This window comes from Leuciscus leuciscus, assembly GCF_965113295.1.
Source record: "Leuciscus leuciscus genome assembly, chromosome: 6".
In the NCBI taxonomy this organism is placed as follows: Eukaryota; Metazoa; Chordata; class Actinopteri; order Cypriniformes; family Leuciscidae; genus Leuciscus; species Leuciscus leuciscus.
Window position 1 is genome coordinate 31183200 of NC_138730.1, and position 15361 is coordinate 31198560.

The 15361-nt window shown below is 36.2% G+C and overlaps 1 protein-coding gene across 3 annotated transcripts in view; it reads left to right on the plus strand.

Moving 5' to 3' along the window:
* astn1 (astrotactin 1) overlaps positions 1 to 15361 on the plus strand; it is a 247725-nt gene that overhangs the window by 140672 nt on the left and 91692 nt on the right. For all 3 annotated transcript variants that reach the window (XM_082172607.1, XM_082172608.1, XM_082172609.1), the window contains 2 exons: positions 5559 to 5663; positions 8797 to 8985. In XM_082172607.1, the coding sequence (XP_082028733.1) occupies positions 5559 to 5663; positions 8797 to 8985 (294 nt within the window). The remainder of the gene's footprint in view (positions 1 to 5558; positions 5664 to 8796; positions 8986 to 15361) is intronic.

The following is a 15361-nucleotide window of genomic DNA, read 5'->3' on the forward strand; positions in this document are numbered from 1 at the left end:
TTAAATGTCACTAAGGAGCTTTAATAACCAAAAACATTTTAAAATACTTGCGTTTTCACATATTTACACCTCACAGTATCATTGAAAGCACACGATAACAGCCTGCAAACTGTCATTTCATTTCACATGTGTACTTGTGCTGCTGAAAATGTGATATCTTGGTGTCTTTTTAAGTTCTAAAAGAAGTTCTCACATCCATGGTTTAATGAGTTGCCTGACTTGAATGAAAAATGGGATTTGTAATTCTTAGATTTTTTTACGCAAAGAAGGTGTTAAAGTTGAAGCATGTAAGTTTAGTGTTAAAATACTTCTTCCTATCCCAGCATGATTTGCAGAAACAGCTAAGCAATTAAGTGTTTTTTAGGTTAAATTGATGATCTAATCAAACACGTTTAGCTATCATGTGTATGAATGCGCTTCCCAATGAGGAAAGGACAAGGCAAGAGTGAAAATCTCTCTCCAATTAAATGTAAATCGCCCTGAATTAAAATGTAAAAACAGATCAAATAATGTATTTGTCAAAATGTTGCGATATTGTTTCATTGAAGTTCATAATTATTCTATAAATGTTATTTAGTTTAACGCGGGAATGGCGGTGGTAGGTTGAGTACCAACTGTATATGCAGTTTAATCAAAATTATCCAGCCCCCATTGCAAATCAGGTTTATTGGCAAAATGTAGAGACTTCCAGCTGTTTGCAATGAACAAATCAAACAAAAGTAATTGAAATAGCTCAACACAACAAATGTTTCAAGTGGTTTTCCAAAATTCAACTAAAGATGCAACCTTGAATGATTTATTCAGTCTCAAAATAAATCAACCCATTCTTGGCAAGTATGTTCAGTAGAACAGACCATATTATTGGGTTTACGTGCTGCAACCACCTTCTTCAAATCCCTCCAGAGATTTTCTATGGGGTTCAGGTCAGGTGACTGTGAAGGCCACTGTAGAATCTTCCAGGACTTCTTCTGCAATCAAGCCAATGTGGAATTTGAGGTTAGCTTGGGATCATTGTCCTGTTGGAAGGTCCAATGACACCCAAGCTTCAGCTTCTTCACTGATGCCATGACGTTTTCTTCTAGGATTTCCTGATACTTCAATTAATCCATTTTGCCTTCCACACGCTGCAGGTCTCCAGTGCCAGAGGATGCAAAGCAGCCACAGAGCATCACCGAGTCACCACCATGCTTAACTGTAGACAAAGTTTTCTTTTCAGCAAATGCTTTATTCATCTTCCTCCTGGCATACTGCTGATCCATAGGGCCAAAAGTTTCATCGCTCCACTGAACAGAATCCCAAAACTTCTGTGGCATATTTATATGATTTGGAGCAAATTGGGAGTTGACTTTTCTTGCGGTTTTGGGTCATTAGTAGTGTATTCATGGAGTTCTGGCATTGAAACCATCTGCGTTTTGTACGCACCTTGTGCAAGCTGAAACCTCATTGACAGTTGCCACCAAGTCTTACTGCAGGTCTTTTGTAGTCACAGAAACAACACCTGTTTTGCAGATTTGTATCTGTTGTGAGGGATTATATTCAGAGGGTTGAATAATTTTGAGACTGCAGAAGTCATTAAAAGTTGCATTTTCAGATGAATTTGGGGAAACCACTTGAACAAAAATTATGTTTAGCTATTTCAATTTTATTGTATTTGTTAATTCCAAACAGCTGACTGCCAATATGTTGTTGGTCCTGTATGTGTTTCTAACACAAAAAAATGGGGAATATATGCTGTTGAAGAAATATGCTGTTGGTCCTGTATGTGTCTCCAACACTAAAAAATGGAGGGAAAAAATAAGTTACCTGAGCTTACTTAAAAATGACTTGTTTCTTAACTTAATGTAGGTTGATTCACTCATATTACACTCATTTTTGTATTCACTTTATTAACACTATATTTCATTTAGATGTTACCACATTAATTTATTTTTATTAATTTTTTTAAGGAATGTTTTGTTTATAGTCTTATCAGTGTGCTGAGATTGAGTCAGCTTCACTGTTTTGGGTACATCCCAATGTTCAATCATTTCCCCTGTAATCATCCGTTCCTCCGCTCATCCAAGAGTGAACTTGGGGTACAGCTATTAATGGGGTTTCATGAGCCATATGATATCTGCTACCAGTGGTTGTCACTATGAATCTCCCAGCAAGAGGATTTTAAACAGGGAGATTCTCCCACGCCATCATGAGTTATGGGCTGTCGCCCCACTGTTTAGTGTAGAGAGCAAACAATTTGATGTTAAGATTTTCTCTTGTCTTGTCCCTTTGATATATGTCTGACAGTGTGCATATGAGTGTGTACATTAGTTCAACCCTTGTAAACAAATGTATACTAGTATGTATTCATTTAAGGCTTGTTTTTTTGTACTCACTTTCATATTCAAATGGTAGAGTGAGCCTTAATTGTCTGCCTACATGCCTGATCATTCCTCGCTAATGATGCCACCACCCAAAGGCACGCGGCAGAATGGCAAAGATGACTACAGCCTCTGAACTTGTGTTTGTTATGTGAAGTTCAGTCATATTAATCATTCTGTCAGACAATGAGAGCAAGGCGCCCATGGGGTAAAAATGAGACATGGCCCTCTGAAGCCGAGGGTTTTAGCAGAGTAAAAAGAAAAGAGGGGGTGTGTGTTTGACGCTTGTTATTATTTATCCAAACTCTGACGTGCGCCGCACTGACACTGCCACACTCTACAGGGGCACGCATGGTTTCTCTTTTAGATAGTTTTAAGTGGAAACTGCACAAGGTGAGGATAGTGCAAGAGAAGCGCATTTAGAAGCTTATTCATCACATTTGTGCTCTGTGTCAGAAAGCCGTCTGCCCCAGAGAGCAGGGGAGCATGTGGATTTTGAGGTGTTATGCTCCAAACGAATTGGGCTCTTTGTTCAGCTGTATAAGTGAGTCAATTTCGTGTGTTTACATGTACAATATAATTATGAAAAAGAAGCTTATTATAAATAATTGAAAACTCAAATTAAGATATATATATATATCGGTGTTTGTGTGTGTGTGTGTGTGTGTGAGAGAGAGAGAGAGAGAGAGATTTATGTTATGATAGTTATGCTCCCCATTATTTTAAATAACACATGATTTTACAAGATTCTTCTGAAATCATTCTAACATGCTGATTTTCAGTATTCTTTGATGAACAGAAATATTAATAGAACAGTATTTATTAGAAATATTTTTTTTTTAACATACTTTAACTTTTTTAACATCACTTTTTCTACTTTTGATACATTTTTGATGCATCCTTGATTAAACTAAAAAGTTATAAAATATGTATGGAATAAAAATATAAAAAAAATTAATAAGCCAGCACAATATTATGGACATCTATATATACGTATAGCAAGATAACTGATTACCATGACATATTAGCATATTGCTAATAGATTAGCATGCTAACCTACATGTTTTTATTACTTTTATATTTTGCTTTAAACCATGTGTGCCTCATGAAAAGGCGAAAATGTGTGCCAATTGGGTTTACACCATTTCAGATGTTTATATGACCTTACACTTTGTCAGGTTATTGAGTAGCCTATGTTAGCATGCACATGTAAACGCACTCATTGTCTGACTTTCTCATTAAGAATCTGAGAATGTCCCGCTCATTAAGACAAAAGGCTTTGAGCTGATGATGCAATGCGTTTGTCCCCAGAACCTGTGCTTGTTTTATAATGAGATCCTTCCTATCAACAGCTTACAAATATAATGAATATTTCTGCAAATCCATCATTGCTATGTTAGCACTGGTCTATAATGATTCGGCGGAGTAAATACATAATGTCAAGAGGAATACATTTTTTATAGACTGAACAGAAGGGTTATGGTTTTAAAGATACGGCAGATCAAGTTTAGAAAGGAATTTGCTCTAATGCCTAGCCAGAATGTTGCAGACCAGATATGCTTTGATTTTGTGCGATCAGCCAGATGTGCTATATATTAAGGTGGGGTTAAATTGAAACATGGCTGTGTATTCCCTAGATGTCAAGGCACGGCTGACAGTTGCTGTAGGAGACGAGATGATTGATTACACTGCCCGCTCAACATATGGCGATATTTGGTATTCTAGCTCACAGGGAAACTACCGGTAGAAAAGTGATGCCTCATATGTTAAAAAAGAGTTGGAAGATAAATGAAAAATGCCACAATGGATTTAATTTACACAAATCTGCTGTGCTACTTTGTCTTCCATTAATAATACTATGATTACCCTCTATGGTAAGGATTATCACTGTTATCTTCTGACATAACCATCGATGAAATTTTATTTTTCATACTTTGTTACCATAAAAGGAAGCCGCTCAGTGATGTATATAATCTCAACCTTACTGTACAACTCCAGAGAAACTAAGAGATGAGAGGGAGAAACTAAGAGATGTGAGGGAAGAGAAATGCGGAAACGCATAGACCTGGCATGAATGTAACATCTTCTCAGAGTTTCTCTCCTGACATATAAGAATAAAAGATTTTTCTTGGCAAGATAATGGTGTCCGGTCCTGTGAATCTAATAATAAGGGGAAAGGCTTAATTCCAAGTCTACATCATACTTTAAAGGACAAGTTCAGATCGTTTCTGATGAAATACAAGTAGTTTTTCATCCAATACAAGTCAATGGAGTTGGACAAAAACTACGATAAAACCTGTTGGAAAGCATCTTTTGCAGATTTTTGTGTGAGCATATCAGTGAACACCCCTGACCACTCGGTGAGTTTCACGTCTTTGTAAACGAAAGTTTAATGCGTTTTAGGAAGGATTATTCCAGTGCACCTATGCAACCATTGTGGAGGTGGGGGGTGCTACCACAGAAACCGAAAATTCTCGGGCCAGCAGCATTTGTCCAAATTTCAATCTTAACCATTGTATTTCATCAGAAACGATCTGAAAACAGGGCTTTAAGTGTAAAATACCGAACTTGTCCTTTAAGATAATCCAGATAAGATAATAATATTAAAAAGTGTGGTTTATTCTCAATGTGTAGAAATGTATCAGAAATCCTGCATTATTTTTTTGTTTCAAGTCAGTGCTTTAATTTTTCAGACTCATTTTTGAATTGACAGAAAAACTGTTTAGAGAAAGTACCTAATTGAGCAAAGTTAGAATTAGCAAACACTATTTTAAAAATCATTTCATACTGGGATTGGCAGTGTATTTAGGAATTCACAGTCATACATTTATTCTACATCAACTGTCAACACAACACAAAGCAGAACCCAAGCAAAATCCTACTTTGAGATCCATGACCTCGTCAATTGCTTTGGATCTTAAATTGGGTCTTTTACAGTACTGTGCAAAAGTCTTAGGCATGTTAATATGGGGGATATTAACATGCCTAAGACTTTTGCACAGTACTGTGTGTGTGTGTGTGTGTGTGTGTGTGTGTGTGTGTGTGTGTGTGTGTGTGTGTGTGTGTGTGTGTGTGTGTGTGTGTGTGTGTGTGTGTGTGTGTATGTATGTATGTATATGTATATGTATAAATATATATATATATATATATATTGATTTATTTATTTAAATATGATTGTTTCTCGCCCTCTGTATATTTTAGGAATGGTAAACTACAGTGAGGTTACAGGTTACCCACTGGTTCAGCACTGGAAGCTACGATCCATTATGTACCATGTGAAGCTCAATCAGTGGACCCTCTCTCAAGGTAAAACACCCTCACTCTTCTTCCATTTATTTATACTGATCAAGTATTTAATACAAAAAAAGAAAAGAAATATTGACTGGCCTAAGCTTACAGTACATTGTGTGGTTAGGAAGAGGTTTCAGGCTAGCTGGCCATAACTTTTTCATAGTGATCTCACTATGGAGCCCTCACTGTGCTGGGTGGGTAGTGAAGCAAAACTCAATACCAACAAATATGGCTGCCTGCTGGTGTAAAAGGCAGTTTTCAGTGCTTTGTTGATCCCAGATGGTGAGTGTGTTTAAAACCAGGGGACTTAAAGCTGACTTAAAGCTTTTTTTTTACTATTAAGCTTTACTATATAGCTTTATATTAAAGCGACACTATGTAACTTTTCAACCTTCATAATATATTTCCAAGATCCTTGTGATGGTACATCAACTTACAATAGGTTGAATGACACGTCTGCCATAGCCTGACAGGGTCTGTATCGCTTTTACTGGCACTATGTAACTTCGGGGTTCGGGTAGTAACAAGAGCACAAAAAGAACTACAAAATTCGACTGCTTTACGGCATACGTCACTTCCCCCACCACTTCGTCAAATTTGGACGTGAGAGGCCAACCAGCGTTTGTTTTCTGCTTTCGTGCGTATGTTTTTGTCATGGGGGTTGTTTACACCTGGCCACTTCATGCATTTTCTCAGATCGGATAGCTATCCGATCGTGAAAAGTCCAGGTTTAAATGCCCTCCGAAACGCATTTGAGACGGATTTGAATCCGATCCCTCAAACCACTTCAGGAGGAGATCTGAGACGCATTCCAGACGAAACTGGACAAGTGTAAATGCATATGGTTGTTGAAACCACATATGTAAATTGTACTCCTCCCAAAAATGCAAAAAAAAAAAAAAAAAACGTGTGAGAGCGTTGTATAGGCTATTATGTTATATCCAGATATGACGACGCGCTGGAACACGCATCACCGCAGATGAGCAACTGCATCAAGCCAACGTGCAAACTATCGCAAATCAAAGTGAAAGTAAGTCGCAGACGCTTAAAACACAATCTTCATCATTAAAAGTAAAGAAACGAAATGATCTTACCAGGGCTGTTACTGCTCTCTCTTATTGCGGTCTTTGATTTTGAAATTTTAGCTGATGATCTATAAAATGCAGCTCATATCTCGCGGTGACGTGCACTCCATTAAATCTGCATATAGCGCGAGAATTGAAGATCGAATTTAAATCCGTTTCGCAAAAATACATTTATGTGACCAGGTGTAAATGGAATCGTTTTGATAAATCAGATAGCTATGCCTCACGAATTAGTTTGCCAGCTGAACTCAGGTGTTGTGAGGTGTATTTATCACGTTGATTCCTGCGATTATCATGAGAACAGCTTTCAATATCTCACATAATTATCATAAATAAGCCGAACGTAGAGGTTGTAAATAGTGTAAACGAGCACAATTTGCAAACTATTATGATAAATTGCAATAATCATGTCTAATGACATCATAACGGCCAATGTTATGAAATAATGCGACGTACATTTAACTTAATTGATGTTATCTGGCATTTTGTAATGTTTACATTCCAATAAAAACAACACAAATTAAATTATACAGTAGGCCTAGACTATAGACTATTTACTTGTGATTTAGCTGCAATCATGTAAAAATGTTATAATATAATTTACGACAGTGCAAGTATTCCACAGCGACTCTAGGGGTCGCTGTTTGACAAAAACACAATTTCTACTTAGTGTGGCTTTAAGAGAGAATCAAAAGAAAGTCACCTGTTGGTATCAAAACATTACTCTGTTTAAGCAGTCTGAAACAGCAACATTGACTCAACCAATGGTGTGAGTTTGAGGGTGGGACTATATTTTTGACCAATCAATGCCAGATTGGTGGAATGTTCAGGAAACCAGTTTGAGAACATTCTTTATTTTTTCCAATTCTGTGACGCTAGTGGTGCAGAAACTACACAATTTGGCGTCAAAGAAGACAAAAAGCAACCTTCAAAGATGGATAAAGTTGGCATTGTTACACAGTTTTTGTTTTTGGCACTTTAGTTTTATTTTGGCCTCATATTTCCACTGCAAGGGCATTTGCTTCATTTGTTTAAGGAACACTGTATATTTAATGAGCAGATGTCAGATCCCAAGTGCAGTTCTAAAAGAATACTCTGTATTAATGAATGGCCTGACTGGCCTTTAAAATTTTATTTTTATTGCTTGCACCAGTTCCCCTCTCTTCTCATCACATTACCATTAAAGGATTCATTTTTCAAATGACTGAGAAGTGGGTTTTTTGTATTTAAAATTCTGATTTTTACCACTTTTTTACCCTGCCTTTTCTGCATCTTATCACTTGAAGTCATTTTACAAACCTGGGCATGAAGGTTGTGAGAGAAAGCTGAATTTGGCAAATGCCTTATTTTTCCCAAATGATTGACCAACATTTGTCATTAAGTCATTGTGATGAAATATTGGACCATTCTTCGAATACCCACATGAAACATTTCTATTAAATGAATAACATGTTTTGTCAACTTGCAAACCACTGAGTTCTGCTGTCTACAAACATTTTCAGAGGTCTTCAATACTTTTGCAAAAGTGCGTGCAAACAAGTACTTTATATTCTAAAGTACCGCAGGGAAATTCAAATTCTATGACTAAAAGCTTACATTTAATTTTATGATGTATATTCTGTGTTGAAAAAAAGCAGTACAAGTTTTTAAAAGGTCAGACATCAACCTACACAAAAGCACTCAATACCTCTACAGGCCTTGTTGTTTATCCTTCCTTTGTTTCCCCAGATAGCATTTCACTCAGCACACTGACAGATCATGTTTTCACTCTTTCTCTTCCCACATTCTTTGCTTTGTCATTTTAACTGCACTGTAGTGTGTGTAACTCTATTAAAAATCACCATTTGGCAATAATGCTTTGAATACTTCAAGCACATTGTAGCTGCACTGAAAATCAACATTTATTTGTAAAGCTTTTAAATCTTCTTAACAGCTCAATTCATTTGGAATCTTTTCTCTTGTTTGGTCTATTATACAGCTTCTGCTTTTAATTGAGATGTGAAATTGAATTTAAAGTTTAATGTGATTCTCTGAAGCCTCCTTCTTTTGCCTTTCTACTTCAGCTTTCAGTTCAGCAATTCATTCACTGGATGGGGCTACCCTGCGCAGTGACTTTGTGTCCATTTTAAAAGAGTTTGGCAACCATTTTATCCAGGAGGCAGTGTATGGCTTTGAGGAATCCTGTACCATATGGTATCCCAACAAGCAAGTCCAACGTCAGCTGTGGTTGGAATATCAGGATATCAGCAAAGGTAAGCTAAACAAATATATTAATTTAAACGATTAAATTTTCTGGTTTAGATTATATTATTCATATTGCATCTCATTCCCTTATAATGAAGGTTCATACTATGCAAATCATTTTTATGTTATATTTTTAATTGTAAGACTAATTGTAAAGTTATTTATTTATTTATTTATTTATTTATTTATTTATAACAAGTAACCCTACAATATGCATTATTAAATCGTTCATGTTCTTTATGTAACATTTGAGTTAGTTATAAATTTCATCCTAAATGTAGAACAAATGTAAGTGTTATCTTATTGATAAATCATGTTTTCTGAATGAAGACGCATTGGTTTTACTCATGGTTACCCATGGGTAGTGAATGAGACCCATTGTTTTTATGCTTTATGATGCACCTTTTTATTTTATGAGATAAACCTTTTACATTTTTTGTGGTGATAAACAGAGCAAAAATATTTTGCCTATCCATAAATTATGCTAAAAAATGAATCAAATTATAATACTGGAACTATTGTCTAAATATGCAGATAGTCGTTTGGCCCAGTGCACCCAAATTATGGTTTTGTCAGAATAAACTCCATTTTGGAGAGGATGTGGACAGGAGCTGAGGAAGTAAAACTCAACACAGCCCATGGGAGGTTGGTCACATCTGTTCAGCCAATAAAAGGGGGCAAGGGCAGATGTGAGAAGCCTGGCTGGCTGGCTAAAGCTGAATGCAGGCCAGCGCTGCTCTGTACTCAGGAGGCCCCTGGGCAGGCTCACCTAGTTTTTATGCTTCAGCTCCACTCAGCTGAGCCCATATATATGTACAAGGTCGGTTAGGATGGAACTTATTTGGAGAGAAAACACAAGAGTGACGTTAACAGACAAAGAACCTCTGGAGATGGGCTAGACAGTCTATAGAGTGACTCAGCCATGAAGGTTTTAGGTTTCTATGCTTATGTCTAGTATATTGACAACGTGGCCTTGGGCATTCATGAAATAGCAGTGGTGTGAACATGGAAAAAAAAAGCATTGTGATACACAGGCATTTCTTCGGAAACCGTGAAATAAGCACTAAGGTCGTCCTACAAGGCATGCTAGAGGCCTCGAACTGTACTCTTCTAATGAAAACACAAGGTAAAGGGGATGAGAACAAGGTGAATGACAACAAAATGAAAGTTGTGGGTGCTCTGCAGTGTGATAATCACCCAGTCATTGGGGAAGTTTCTTTTGTTGGGAGTTAGAAAATCTATATCCGAGGTGTCAGTGAGTACTCCATTGTTTTGCTAAAAGCTTTTTGTGGTACTAACAGAGGTGTAAAAAGTACTCAAAAATGTTACTCAAGTGAAAGTACAAGTACTGAGGGAAAATTTTACTCAATTAAAAGTAAAAGTATCTGGCCAGAATCGTACTTGAGTAAAAGTAAAAAAGTACCACATTAAATTTGTACTTGAGTATTAGAGAAGTAATAGTAAAAGCAAAAATGAAAACTCGAGATTCTTGTTTAAGCTTTTAATCTCTAAAAACATGAAGTGACTGAACCACATACAAGGTTTTATCCTGCTTTAGAACTGTTTGTATTTAATTGTATTTAATTATCAAACTATAAGACTACTATCTAATGCCAGTATGCAACATGCTTTAAACAATCCACTAAACATGCTTTTGCCCACTAAAAGAAAAGAATTTGCTACGGTACGGCCACGGGTTCGCAGCTGAATCACGTTCTTCCTCTATTTTCTTCCACTGATTGACTGTTATAATTTCTCTAATTTCCAGGTTAAGGTGCTGTGCATTGAGAGCCTAAGTCCCGCCCCTCCGCTTCCGGCTCATGGGACCTTATTTCGAAAAAAATATGTATGGTAGTCAATGGCGAGAGACAACTTATCTTTTTATTCCATCTGAACTGTGCCCTGAATTACACATATGATGTTTGCCAATTTAAAAGATAACTATGAAAGTCAAGAAAGTCGCAGTTTGTCATAAAACAGAAGAGTAACATTTAGTTTTATGTGAAAATTGCTCAATGAACTACATCTCTCATCTCGCACTATGTACGTCACCATCCGTTGCTCGTATGTGTGCAGTCTGGTACAAAACACTCAGGCATGATGGCGTAACGTTACGATTATAACGTAAGACTATAGAAAAAATGACAGATGTTAGCTTTAGTAAAGTTAGCTTCATTCATTGAGAGAAAAGGTATGACGTCACATGTGCGCCTTTTGGGTTTGTAGTCTTTGTAATTACGTATTTTCACAGTCTTATACCTCAACAGTTTTACATCAAACTGCGACTTTCTTGACTTTAAAATGTATCTTTTAAATTGACAAACATCATATGTGTAATTCAGGGCACAATTCAAACGAGATCAAAATATTTGTTGTCTCTCGCCATTGACTACCATACAATATTTTTCCGAAATAAGGTCCCATGGTGGTCCAATTAAGGGTAGGGACTTAGGCTCTCTATAGATGCGACATGAAGTCACTTCCAAAGGACCAATGAACATGTCTGACCAATTTCATGGAATGTGAAAACGAATCTCATTGGCAGAATAAATGACATTTAAATTAAACTGGGCATCAGCGCAATTCAATTGGTTTGGTAATAGCAAGGGAAAATAGAATGAAGTAATCTCCAAAAAAGAAGTACTTTTTGACTATAAATAAAATTGTAAGGAGTAAAAAGTACTTTTTTTTCTTAAAAAATTTAATTAAGTAAAAGTATTGATTTTTAATTGTACTCAAGTAAAGTAAAAATCCCCAAAAATAATACTCAAGTACAGTAATCAAGTAAAATTACTCAAGTATTTTACACCTCTGGGTACTAATGGCCATGTGGTAACAGTAATGATCCTGCTAAAAAAAAAAAGACTAACATAGTTGATCAAATTTGTTAAGTCAAAAGTCACTCAGAAGAAGAGATTTTTATATGAACTCAAACAGTTCTCATCAAATACTTCCAATACCAAATAATGTGAGCTGCGCTATACACTACTTTTATTTATATAATTAATTGTTTGTTTGTTTTTAAAAAATTTGGGAAATGTTCAAAAAACTTTCATATAGGCAAGGCAAAAATTTGCACAAAGGTCTACACAATATGAAGGTGAAAAAACAACAACGAAAAAGTTAGATTAAAAAACAGCTTTACTGAGGAATGCAAACGTTTCAGTCACAACATTACCTTCTTCAGTGCCTTAATAATATGCAGAGACAATTGCAATACAATTTTCTTCTCAGTTGTGCTTTGAATGTGATTTTTGGTGGGCTGGTGTCACTACTAAACTTCTTAACAACTGTACCTTAACCAGCAAGAACAGCTCACCAGACTAGTTTCACCAGCTCACCACTAACAAGCATAGACCAGCCTGGACAAGAATGGAAATGTATGTTGGTCTTTTCTGCTGGGGGAACAAGTTATGCATTAATGTTGCTCTAATTTATAATTTAGCTGACAATTTATGCAAAGCAACTTTGGATAGTACGCTTATTATTACACTGGAGCAACCTAAGGTTAAGTGCCTTGCTCAAGGGCACAATGGTGATAGTTCAGAGATCACACATTGTGGGATTTGATCGTTCCTACACATAAGTAGAGGGGAAAAAACTACACACTGTTATAATATTCGCATTTATTTTGCAATAAATCATGAGGCACATATCCAAACAACATCCAAACATTGTAAAAAACACATTGAACCACTTATTAGCCTATCATAAAAAAGGGCAAGTGGCAATTAGTTGCACTTCATGTTTACATGCAACTGGCAATAAAGGACACATACATGTTACACCCCATCCATCACAACAAACTAGGAAGTTTTTCAACACTGGAAGCCAGCAAAATGTACCTACAACTTTTTTTCTCTCTATTCTATACATGTCTATATTGATGATGATTATACATTTTTTTTTTTTTTTTGCTTTTGTTGATTAACATCCTGATACAATATAAGTTGGATGATTGATGTTCTGTATGCAAAAACATCTTAAACACCATAAAAACACCATATTTGCACAGGTTTTTGCATACTGCATGTACAAGAACAACATAAGAGGGAGTAAATGATGACCAAATATACATTTTTGGGTGCACAATTCTTTTCTAAATTGAAAAAAAAAAGGACCCTAAACACTGGCACATACTCAGCTCTATTTCTTTTCTTCATGATGTCTTCAATTAATTATATTCAATCACCCTGCTAATGTGTATGCAGGGCCGGCCCGAGGCATAAGCGAACTAAGCGGCTGCTTGGGGCCCCCTCGCCACCAGGGGGCCCCCAATCGATTTTTTTTTTTTTTTTTTTTTACATATTAATTAACTTAAACAAGTAACATAAATGAATGAAAGGATTAATAATTCAAGACAAGAAAATTCTGATTTCATGATCAATATACCTGCCTACAACTGCTGCTGTGTCTGCCAGTGTTTGAGTCATGCGCATAACCTCGCGTGCATAGACAATTTGTGCGCAAAGTCACGGTAATGTTAAGCCATGTCACAAAAATTTGATTTGATCAATGATTTATCCTTTAAATGTAATGATATTCAGAACAGAACAAGAATAAAAAAATAACTATAAACAAGCCAAAACGAAATAATTTAAAGCGAAAGTGAAAGTAAGCGGCGTTGGGCTCACGTATCTCTCTCATTAGAATCAAAATGTTTCAACATTCGCGATGGATTTGGATGGTAAACTATTCTTTATCATAGGCTTTGTACTAAACTCACGTTCCCATATTGGCGGAAAAAAATTCATCCTCTTCACGCGCGCAAAAATGTGCTTGGAAACATCACAGTGGAAGATTACAAAGCTGGAATGTGTGTGTGTGTGTGTGTGTGTGTGTGTGTGTGTGTGTGTGTGTGTGTGTGTGTGTGAGTGTGTGAGTCGCGGGCGCGATCGAACAGTGGAAACATAAAAACATACTCCGTCATGTTCATACAAGACATCATTCAAACTGCAAAGTGTTGCAAAACGTTGGAGGATATTTTGCAAATAATTTTTTTAATATGTTTTGTGACACTTTGTTTTCAGAAGTTTCCAAGAGTTAGTAAAAGAGTAAAGAAAAAGTTAGAACTTTTTTAAGTATCTATTTTTTTTATTAAGTATTTATTTTGTGTTAAAGTCCAACTGAAATCAAAATGGACCCTATTTACTTTGTTAGCGCATATTACTAGTCTTGTGGTGAACAATTAATCCGTGCAAGTTATAACACAGAAAAAAATTTTTTGGCTTCGTAATCTTTAATCAAAATCTGAAAATGCCCCTCCCCTCTGCATTGGAGGACCTTCCCTGATGACGTAGGTTTGACGGCTTGGTTTGGGAAACGCTTAACCACTCCCCTCAAATCGTTAGTCTGTAATGAGCGAGAGATGGAGAGGAGGAGCGCTAGAGTAAAACCCTGCCCTCTGTTCAATATTCCTTTTCACTGGGAAATATGTCACAGCACTGGAGAAAAGTCGTTTGCAACTTCCGGTTCACGCGGACTTTAATATACATAACCTCATTGTATTAATTTATAGTGCAACATTATAGCGTGACATTGTGTCAATAATCGTCAAGCACAGGTGACTCTGCGTGGTGGGAGGGGACCCCCAAATCAAATTCTGCTTAGGGCCCCCAAAAGGCTCGGGCCGGCACTGTGTGCATGACCTTGTTTTAAGAGCTGATTTATCTTTAGAACAAATCTACTCGCTTTCTGCCATCCATCCCATCCTATCCGGTAATTATGGGTGCATTTAATGCTATCAATATAACTTAACATTAAAATATAATTTATTCTGTCATCCAAACTCAGGTAAAGTGTTTAGGATCAAAGATATCACCACGTTATCTATTTGATAAAAAGTCCTTGTGGACACAATGTACTTAGAGACAGTATACAAAAATGACAGAAAACCTTGTGTATTTACAGTACATATTGAGCACATGTTCCCTTTAAAGGGATAGTTCACCCAAAAATAAAAGTTCTCACAACATTTACTCACCTTCGTGTTGTTCCAAACCTGTATGACTTTCTTGTTTTATTTGGAACATGAAGGAAGATATTTCGAAAAATGTATTAGAGGTGTTTTTCTTTTTTTTTCTTCTTCTTTTTTTTTTGTACAATGAGTCAATGGGGTCCAATGTTGTTTTGGGTGTTCTTCAAAATGAATTCTTCTGAGTTCTACAGTAATGTTACAAATGATGACCGAGTTTTTTTCGATGGATGGATGTTACAACTTTTTATGGCATCTTAATTATGGTTAAAGGTAAAAGAATATTTGGTAGCAATAATTTTTCATTAGTTAACTAATTTAGTTAACTTGAACTATGAACGAACATACTTCTACAGCATTTATTAATCTTAGTTAATGTTAATTTCAACATTTACTAATAAATTATTAAA